Genomic DNA, 10569 nt, shown 5'->3' with positions numbered 1-10569 from the left:
GTAGAGGAGATGAGCATGCATTGAAGCTTGGCTCTTGGTTGAATTTGCATCACAAAGCCAAGAGTTGTTGGTGTAGGCCTCTCTTCTCACAAGCTTGGAGTAGGTGGTAAACTTTCCATTAAAGCTTGAGAAGGAGAGAGAGTCTTCTTTGCTTCACACATGAGATTGTGTGAGTGTGTGTGTGATAATGCCTTCCAAAAATTAGCCCCCTCTCTCTCTTGGTCGCCCCCCTTGCTAAATGCTCATGCTACAGCCCTATTGGACCTCCCCAGGGCTAAGTGATAGCCTTCTGACATGTGTCCCCCTTTCCCCTTTTGTGAGAGCTTTAGGTAATTATTTAATTCAACTAAACTCTCATTGGACCCCTTTGCCTCCTGGCCAATAGGAATCAGGCAAGCCATTGGGCTGCTGAATGCTCATTGGACCCCTTGGGAGATTGTCCAATAGTCTTCTAGAGAGCCTAATTCTTATTGGTTCTTTTTTTAAGTGTTTTAAATTAATTAAACTAGATTTACTCTAGCTTAATTCTCATTGGTCCACCTCCAAGGCCATCCAATAAGAATTGAGTACACCTTGTGGGCATCTGGGCTAGGGAGCTGACATGTGTCCCTCATTCCCTTTGTGTAAAGGGAGCTTGTGTGTGTGTGTGTGTGTGTGTGTGTGTGTGTGTGTGTGTGTGTGTGTGTGTGTGTGTGTGTGTGTGTGAGTTTCTCTCTCATCTCCTACTTCTAGGGCTCGCCCCCTCCTATGTAGGGATGGTTGAAGACTTTTGGGACACACACAAAGCATCCAATTCCCTAGGCTTTTGACCTTTGAACAGAACCTTTGAATTTTGGAACCTTAGCATTTTGGAAGTCTTAATGGGCTGAACCTTAGGGTCTATTAAGCCCATTGGTGCACATTGCTCTTTTGCAAATGGCCCCCCTTTTGGATCCCTATTTTCCCTCCTTTGGATCCCTACTGTGGCCGGTCTGCTAGCTTAACCAATACTCTAGCTTCTTCTCCCCTAGCACTTCCCCATATTAAATGATCATTTTAATATGAGAAAATCATTTAGGAGAATTAGATATTGATTATTATGACACGAACCAACTCAAATGGAATAGCTGAGGGCACTTATCGCTCGCCTGACATTGCTGTGCAAGCCTTCCATCAGACAAGAAGACCTCAACATATGGCAAGGGTTCACAACCATGGCTGAGGATGCACCAATGCCTCTATTTCCTTCTCCCCTCAAAGAATCCATATTGTTTTGCACTCCGTCAGCTACCGTCTCGACACGCGGTTGATCCCTCTTGCCTTCACCAACTTTTGCTTTACCAAGAATCTTTTGGTTTGCCTTGGTCCTTCCAACCTTCTTCTCATCCACCAGATTTTCATTCTGATCAGGCCCTTCAAACATTGCCTTCCAACTTCTTTCTTGGGCGCGGATTCGCTGATTTTGGTGTCTCCACTTGGGCCATCTTGCCTGAGCATGGAGAAGGCTAATTCTCTATTTTCTTTAACTCCTTCTGCCTTAGTTGAGGGCCACAATGAGCAATTTTTACAGGCGAAGCCTCCCCTGTGCCCCTACCGAGATCTCACCCATGCTTCTTTCCAACCAGCTTCTTTGCATGCACCTCTTGATGTGGCCTTCTTGGCGCCATAGTTTTTCCTATGGTGATCACCATACAATGAACATTTTATTGTAAGAAACACCAGCGGCCATTCATCATAGCATGGCAACATGCAAGCACCATAATGGGCATCCTCGCCATACACGCCATACACGGACAAGCAGGACAAATCATTCGGGCAAAAATATGCAGAAAGGAGAAGGGAAAGGGACACATCTCCCTCCCCTCCTCTCTCTCTCTCTCTCTCTTTGTGTGTCTCTCTCTCTCTCTCTCTCTCTCTCTCACACACACACACACACACACACACACACACACACACACACACACACACACACACACACACACACACAGATACCTGGTAGTCGTGCCTACCGCCCCAGTCTGTACCTGCGTTACAATCTCCACCTCCGAGAGGACCTGCGAGGCCTGCACCCTGGCTCCAATCTTTGTCTGTGTAAATCGGTCTAGAGGCCCCACATGGCTCGTCTAACATAATGCAAGCCCTCCCCCAAGCCCTCTCGCATCAACTAGCAACAAAACTTCCCTCGCCCATAACGCATTCACTCAGCCCCCATGCATGCGACGTACAACACGGTACAAGGTAGACCCTCATGATACCTCATGTAGGCCGTCCACCTCGGCCCACCCCCCACCCCATCATTTGCCACTTGGGACTCCACCTCAGTCCATGCGCGCCACATTTCCAATCCACATCATCCTCCCGTCCGAGTTTACCTCCCGACGCCCCCGTTTACCAAACCCCATTTTTTAAACCACGTATAGCGCCCCGATGGCCTCAATCACGGTGCCCCACTTCCGCCCTTGATCCCACCGCCGAGTCTTCCTTAAAGCTCCCGTGCCCCTTACTAGCCACGACCAAAAGCATGTATCATTCTGTCACAACTTCTAACGTTTCGAAAATCTTTGAGCTGGCATGGCTATGGCGTCTCGGGAGGAGACTCCATTTCACACACTAGAATACGCCTGCACAGCCGAAAGCGTTCCTTCTGAAGAGGTACACGTGGGGGAGAGAGAGAGAGCTGAGAGAGGGTGCTAATCATTACAATGCATGTCAGAAAGTGACCTTATCCCGAGTTCACATTACTTGTGAATTGGTTTCTCACATGCAGGTTCATGCTAGAATTCAATCTTTGATGCTCCTTTTTCTGAAAAACTTAACTGCAGTTCGGCCATCAATCCTAGACCTTTCCCTGGTAATTCAAACGCCAGTTTCAGTGAAACTTCCATTAAACTACTGCTCGCTTACGTGTACCTTACTGTAGAAAGCATCATACTGCCTTTCAGCTCTGTCGATCAGCAGAAAATTGCCATGCGAAGACCTCTTTTTTTGGAGCAGACGAACCTCTTTTTCTCTCGCATTCAACTTACAACAGGCCATTTGTAAAGAAGCAATTCACAAAAGCTTTTGTTAGAGGTGACTTGGCACGAGTTGAACTGTAATATCCAGATTTTGGCAAGTTATAGGTTCAGAAAACTCCCGTAAACAGTTGCTTCAGTATGAACTTGGTCTCAATGTGTATATCCTATACAGTCTGAAGGGTGCTAAAAGTTTTTTCAGCTTTGTTTTACCAGTTTGGATGGTACTGAGGATAAGTTACCAGCTTCTAGAAGAAGGAAAGCAGGCTACACAGCGTGAGCTATTTTATCGTCTTTTGTCTGAATCCCCTGGCTTCTTCAAATGCCAACAGCAAGTCAATGACACAATTCAAGGTTCGCTTCTTCTTGAAATATATCTCAAAGAAGTTATTTTTGAGAAGCCAAGGTAACCTACATGCTTCTGTATCTATTAAGCTGTTGATGCTTTGAACTTCTGCAGCTTTAGACAATTTTTGCTGTGAACCTTTTAGTAGCAATTTCTGCTATGGTATCGTATTTGCCAGAGTATGTGCAACCGTTGTTTGTGCAGATGTGGTAGCTGTTCTCAAATGCAGCAGGAATAGTCTTGGCATATTGGCATCAAGTAAAGGATCAGTGACTGGGCGTCTCCTCATACAGGTTATTTTGCTTGCGTAGATTTGTAGGTTTTGAGATTCAGGATTCAGCCACAAGATTGTGAGGGCTTATTTTCCAAAGGATAGATATGCATCACAAGGAGATGTAGAGAGTACCATCATGTTTTGAGTGTTGAGGTGCTGCTCAATGTAGTCAGGGATTGTTGTGACTGTTATATATGTGTTTTTAAGGAAGCAGCAAATGAGAGCATTAAATGAAAAACGCCCAAGTTCTAAGTTGAAGCTTCTATAGACCACCATCATGTTTGTGAGCATAGAGGTGGTTCTCAAGGTAGCCAGAGATTGTAGTGACTGTTATATATGGCTTTTTAAGTGAGCATTAAATGACAAAATCCCAAGTTGCACGTTTGAAGCTTGTATGCTATGCTAGTCAAGATATGTTGGGATACTCTCTCCGTTGTTGCCATGAAATCGAGCCCGCCTTTCAAGTGTCCCTAGGTTGGATTTGTATAGTGCTCGAAAAGTTGAAAACTAGATTATTCAATCTTGGTAGCCTGGTAGCCAATGATCATGCTTCATGGCACACCACACAAGGTAAAATAATTAGCGAAGTTGCTGAGTATGTTCATGGGGGCAAGGGATGTAAAATGTTTTGACTCTCTAAGAGCATTTTTCTTTTCTGATTGTATCTTCTTAGCACACTTCTTGTAAGCTTTGTAATATACAAGTAGTGTTTCTAGATATGCATGTGGATATGTATATGTCTTATTTGGGTGGTCTTTGAAAGAAGGGAATGCTTTGCTGTTCCCAAATAGACAGATCTGTTTGCCTGCATGCAAATTCTACAGTGTCTGCCTTGTAGATTAGCTCTTTGGTGTGTATTAGGCACGGTGTGGCAAGGTCAATGGCTGATCTAAGTTCGTGACTTGAACTAGTTTTTAAAAATCTGTCAATTGTTTTTTTGTTGGTGTTTCTAGGACAAAGGTTGGTTGCATAACAGGCAGACTTTCTGAAGGCTTCTGTCAATTCATGTACAAGCTTAAATGCTATTTCATTCTAAATGTTGTGGAGATTCACAGTCCTCCATGATATCTGTAGGAACCTAATGGAAGCCTTTTGGATTGCACAAAAATAGGATCAGCAGGCCAAGTAATTAGCGGGGACTTGAAATGTGTTCAAAACTGGAGATTTCAGTCAGATGCAAGATACATTCTTCTGGTTGAGAAGGTATGTCCACTAATAGGCTCACACTTTCAGGCTCTTAGTAGGAAGGTATGACCATTCCCCCCAAGTTATTCTATATACGATCTCGATTTGCTTTTCAGGATGCAATTTTTCAAAGGCTTCAAGAAGACAGATTTTTCCACTCTGTGCCTTGCATTATCATAACAGCAAGAGGATATCCAGACTTGGCGTCTAGGCAAGATCTTTAAACCTCTTTATCTCGCAAATAAGTCGGAAATGTCAGATGACATGCAGTTGTGCATTGACATCCCATCAAAATACCTGAGCAGTCTATCTTCAGAAACGTTGTTTAAATCTTTATTCTTCCCTTTTTACTTTGCAGGGTTTTTCTTCATCAATTGAGATGCTCATTTCCACTATTGCCTATTGTCGCTTTAGTTGATTGGTATCTTTCTGCGTTAGAGCCTTTGATCAGCTCTGTATCTAATAAATGTGAGGTCTTGAATTTTGTTCTTGGGCAATCAGGAATCCGGCTGGCTTAGCCATAATTTGCACCTACAAATTTGGGAGCATAAGAATGGGGCTTGAAGCATTGAGTTATGGTATACGAGCAGTCTCAAAGATGCTTGTAGTTCTGAATATCACGCACGTGAAGTGCTAAATTTGAAATCTTTGGTCAGTTTGTGATGTAAAGTGGCTTGGACTGCGGAGCAGAGACCTTGAACTGATACCAAAGGAATCACATTTACCACTTACTGCAAAAGATAGGCGACTGGGAGCAAGCTTGCTTTCCTCAAAAATGCTACAAGTACGTATCTGGATATCTGATGGCTCTTTATGTGTGCGAGGTCCTTCGCACCTTATGATTTGCTGATGGTCGTGCTTTGTGGAAGAACAAGGAGCAGTACAAACAGGAATTGGCTTATATGCTGGAATTCGGACAGCGCATTGAAATTGAAGCTCTATATGCTCATGGCTACAGTTTTCTTGGGAAATATGTATCACAAAAAATAGTGCAGAGAGATTACATTTAGTGTGCGCAAGTGGCGAAGATGACTCTGCACTAGAAACAGCATCATCCATAATGTGGGTTGTTTACCTGAAGGGAAATGAGGACAGTTGGTTGTTATAATACTGGTTGACCTGCATGATCAAGCTCAATTTAAAGGATGTGGGTGGCTCCACCTCAAGACAGTGATACTATTCAACCTGCATACATACCACACGAATAGTTTACTATTTGGACTCCATAGAGTAGTAAGCAGTTGTTTACATCCAACATATCCCCCATGTTTGTTATCCTTAGACGGCGTAAGCTACTGGGAAGAAGTGCAGTCATTAGAATTTGTTCTGAAACACTTAAAAAGATTTTGACATGTGCTTGCAAGCAGTGCAATATGAGAGGGCCTCTTGCATGGGGAAGATTGAGAATATTACAAGGGTGGCGGCAGAGAGTGGCTACAAGTAGAAATTTGCCTGCTAAGAGAGTATTATTTCTTGTCATGTGTCCATCTGGCTACTTGTCCTCTTCCATGTCTCCTTGGTATGTCAATCCCATTTGGATGGTGACAAGTTCTAAAGTTTTGTCTTCTGATTGCTCGACAGCTTGGTTGCTCCAGCTAGTAATGCCCTTTGATGCAGGTTCGGATGATGAAGGTATTGATGCCCTTTGACTTGTTAAGATATACAAAAGAGAGCCACTTTTTAAGCCTTCCGAGTGGTATGCTGAATCTACACAACTTTGACTACCTTGAGGAGCCTCATATGCAAGAACATTTTTACAAGATCATCCATTACACTCGAACTCCTTTGCAAGAGAGCAAAGCCTACAAAATGCAAGTAGGGCTAGAGGATAGGCAAACTAGGAAGGATTGGAGCAAGTACTAGACAGTGGAATAGATTGACATTGGACACCATGAGCTAAAGGGGTTAGATATTCTTATGTACAAGAATGAGGATAGAAGATCCTTGTGCCCCTAGAGTATATGGAGCTAGATTACCATAGATAAGTCGAGATGCGTGACGAGGAAGCCTCCATTTGGTGTTGATAAACTTTTTGCTTAGATTGCTCGAAACAAATGTACATTCTCACATCTATCATAGCAATTTTGAACATATTTGACATCAACCCATCGTCTCTCAATGACTTGCGCAATGTTGCAAGCCTTCAGGGTGCACGCGTAGATGATTGCATTTACAGTAAACCTTTATTTAGCATTTGTTGGCATTGTTTGCTTGCAAGGAGTGATATAGGTGTGGTGCCTATCAAATGTTTCACACATTTTTAAGGTTTTTTGAAGCTATTTTAAGATGCAACTTTCAACGTTCCTTTGGAGTCATGCCTTTAATAAAAATAGCGATTGTGTAAGAAAAGCTTATTTGTTGTGAGTGCAAAGAGATGAGAGTAGCTCTCTCTAAAATTTGTCCAAAGAGATGAGAGCAAGGAGTGCAATGTATGCTTCTCTCTCTCTCTCTCTCTCTCTCTCTCTCTCTCTCAATTTGTCCGACAACAAAGGCGCAAAGAGAGCAAGGGGTGCAAGCTATGTTGCTACAACTCTCTCTCTCTCTCTCTCTCTCTCTCTCTCTCTCTCTCTCTCTCTCTCTCTATGTCGCTCCAATGAAAAAAAAAGACTCTTTCCCTCTCTTTCTTTGAGTGTGTAAGCGATCTCTCTCTCTCTCTCTCTCTCTCTCTCTTTGAGGTCTTTTGGGATAGTTTCCCACGACATTAAAAATTCTCTCTCTCTCTCTCTCTCTCTCTCTCCACATTTTTTGTGGACCGGGCTTTAGAACCTCCATATGAGTAGGGCAACTCTAAATTTGTGAGAGATAATCACACTATAAATCTCATATTATAACTAAAAATTCCTTAATTTGAACTGGCTTAAGAACCTTTTTGCCCAAATTTGAACTTGTTTTTCATTTTGAACAGGCTTTGGATAAAGCGAACCTATCTTTTCCCGATGCCTACCCCCCTTTCCCCCCTGTTGGCAAGTTAGTGACATCCTGGTTGAAAATAGCAAAGGTCTCCAATATTATATTTTACTTGACCTCACCTTCTCTCAAGTAAAGTTTAGGTTGCAACGGTTTACCTGGTGTGTGAAGGGAGCATATAGATTTTATAGGTTGTAGCAATTAATATAGTATTGGTAGTAGCTACTAATGCTTATTAAGATGTTACATTTTTAGGCTCATTTTAGAAAACCTTGTCTTTTGGATATAGTTGTGAGAATAGGAAATGAAGCTGACTTTCTTCACCCAACAATACTCCTCTTATAGGATTCCTAACCTACCTTTAAGAGACTCCTTGACTTCCGTACCTAGTAAGAATGCTTTTATTCACCCAACCATACTCTCTTATAGGTTCTTAGCTTACCTTTAAAGTACCCCTTGACTTGCATGCTTAGCCGGTTGTGCAAGGGAGATATCCTCTCTTTGGTCCCACCTTTATGACATTATTCTTCCCTTGAAAGAGTTTTTGTTCTCAAAAACATCAATGAAACAACTTTTCCTAAGAATACCAATATTTTCCTCTTCTAAACTTGTTGCCTTTAGTTTGAGTAGCCAAACATGACCGTAGATATAATCAAAGATGAATTCAAACTACACACTCACAGCCTTCTGAAATAGTAATGCCAATAAGACAAATTGTATACATTTTGCAATAAAATTCTTGAAATGCAAAGTTAGAAGCACATATTGTATTGCCGATGGACATACTTAGACTACTATAGTCCTTAGTCTGTCAATTGTGATCGTATATATGATCAATGTTATAAGTAAAATTGCACTCATCATGTCTTGTATTGGACTTATACATCCCATTGGAGAGCTATAATTTATAGCCTTGCATATGGATAGAAAATACATACGTTGCTTGCATATGAAAATGAAAAGCTCAATCATAAATGAGCCGTTGTTCGTCCATCAAAGCAAAATGAATGCTTAGAAAATGATATCCATATCCACATAGAAAAATAAATGCCAGTGAGAAACCTTGTTGCATTTTTGTGCGTACCTTGCATACTTTAATCAGAATCAACCTCGTTAAAAATCAATAGTAATTTGGTCGATGTTGTCTTTGGAAAATTATCATGCATCATAGGAAAAACATAAAGAAATACCTTCTTGTGTGGAGTGAAGTCTATCAAACTCGCGTGCATGGTCTCCCATAGCAGTATATGGCCTTGCCTTGCTTGGTTCACACAGTATATAGAGCCGTGCTCTACCAATCTTGAATTGCTCATTGTACTACAAGTCGTGCTTGTAAAGAATCATGGCCTTGCTAGATATTCGTCCTATTGTGATGTTTGAATGCCGCAAAGAATACCTCCTTGTTTGGATGCCTTTACATAATTGAGCCTTGTTTGATTTTCTCTGATGACTAATTAAACCTTGTTTAAATCTTAAATGTTCCTTAATATGATGATATCTTCATGATGAAAATACGGTCAAGGTTTTATGCTTGTAGACTTTTGATTCTTCTTCAAGCATTCACATGCCATGCATGATAAAAATCTCCTAAAAAATAGAAACCTTCGAAGCTCTTTAAGAGGAGCCTTCAAGTTCCGGCTCTCAACCCTTGAATCCTCCACACCGTGTGATCATCTTGTGCTTTGGATTGCCTTGCAATTTGAAAAATTCCATGGCACTGTGATTTCAAACCAATTTTGATGAATAGCCTATCAAGAAGGTCATCTACACAAAAAATGGGATATCGATTTTTGATAGAGACCTTGTTTAATGCTCTAAATATATGCACATGCAATATGTTTGTAATGGAATTGGCCTATTTAACTTGAGAGTAGCGGAAATTAATGAGAGTACTTTTGAGAAATAACTTTGTGAGCATAACGAGTGAACATAATTGAAGATAGCAACATAATCATAGCAATTAGTTAACTTGGCATGAACAATACTTTTGCAATGATGACTAATCCATTTGGTGCTTGGGAGACATAGTTGCCGCAAGCATGTCTGCTCTTTAGTCCATTTCATTCTCCCAAAGTAGAGTGACAAATTCTACTTGGTGTTTGAGAGACGTCGTCATCACAAACATGATTCTAAGCATGCATACTAATTAAATTTGTGCACAATTAAAAAGAGGACTAGTCTTATAAGACAAAAACATGAGTCATTTAAAAGAAATTTGTACATTTGCTTACTCTAATGTAGCATTGTAAACATTGACAAGGTTCATACTATCCTTAAGCTGTACTCCTTGCATCCATCTAGCATCTTCAAAAGGATAATTTTTAAACTTAATAAGATACCGTCGGATAATCTTACCATGTCGTAGTACCTTGTCTTCATGCCGAAGGACAGCTTCGGGTTGTAGCACCTCTTCTTGGTCTTTAACTTCGGGAGGGTCTTCAATGATTGGTTCAGTTGGTGGCTCTCCTTTGTAGGGCTTAAGTAGGCTTACATGAAAGGCATTGTGTATGATCCAATGGTTGGGCAACTTGAGTTGATAAGTCATTTCATTGATGGGCTTCAAGATTTGGAAAGGACCATAGGATCTTTTTGCTAGTTTAGCATAATACTTTTGATGGCCCGTAGGATTTTTGCCCTTAGTTTGCCTTAATCGAGCCTTAGGAAACTTGAGTAAGACCCAATCATTTTCTTTGAACATTAAGGCTCTTCTGTGCTTATCAGCAGTAGCTTTTTTCATATAGCCTCCCTAATCTTTTGAAAAGATTCTTGTAAGTCACGGCTATACTCATCGGCGGCGAAGATCTTCCCATGTACTTTGAGTAGCAAGGGACTTTTAGGTCTTCCCTCAATGATCTCAAAAGGTG

General features: G+C 41.4%; 1 protein-coding gene across 2 annotated transcripts; it reads left to right on the top strand.

Moving 5' to 3' along the window:
* The first annotated feature begins 2465 nt into the window (after positions 1–2465).
* Positions 2466–7096, top strand: SPO11-2 (sporulation 11-2). Of its 2 annotated transcripts, XM_086484559.1 has the most exons (11): positions 2468–2631; positions 2747–2830; positions 2922–3051; positions 3210–3347; positions 3544–3632; positions 4688–4816; positions 4915–5009; positions 5157–5219; positions 5300–5376; positions 5455–5582; positions 5668–7093. In XM_086484559.1, the coding sequence occupies exons 1-11, from the start codon at positions 2551–2553 to the stop codon at positions 5806–5808; spliced, it is 1155 nt and encodes a 384-aa protein (XP_086340685.1). In that variant the 5' UTR covers positions 2468–2550; the 3' UTR covers positions 5809–7093. The 2 variants fall into 2 exon arrangements, with proteins under 2 accessions (XP_086340686.1, XP_086340685.1); XM_086484560.1 differs by lacking the exon at positions 5157–5219 and having other exon boundaries at positions 2466–2631; positions 5668–7096.
* The last annotated feature ends 3473 nt before the right edge of the window (positions 7097–10569 follow it).

This window comes from Adiantum capillus-veneris, chromosome 16 (assembly GCF_014529385.1).
Source record: "Adiantum capillus-veneris isolate H3 chromosome 16, ASM1452938v2, whole genome shotgun sequence".
Lineage (NCBI taxonomy): Eukaryota > Viridiplantae > Streptophyta > Polypodiopsida > Polypodiales > Pteridaceae > Adiantum > Adiantum capillus-veneris.
This window is presented reverse-complemented; position numbering and strand designations above follow the sequence as displayed.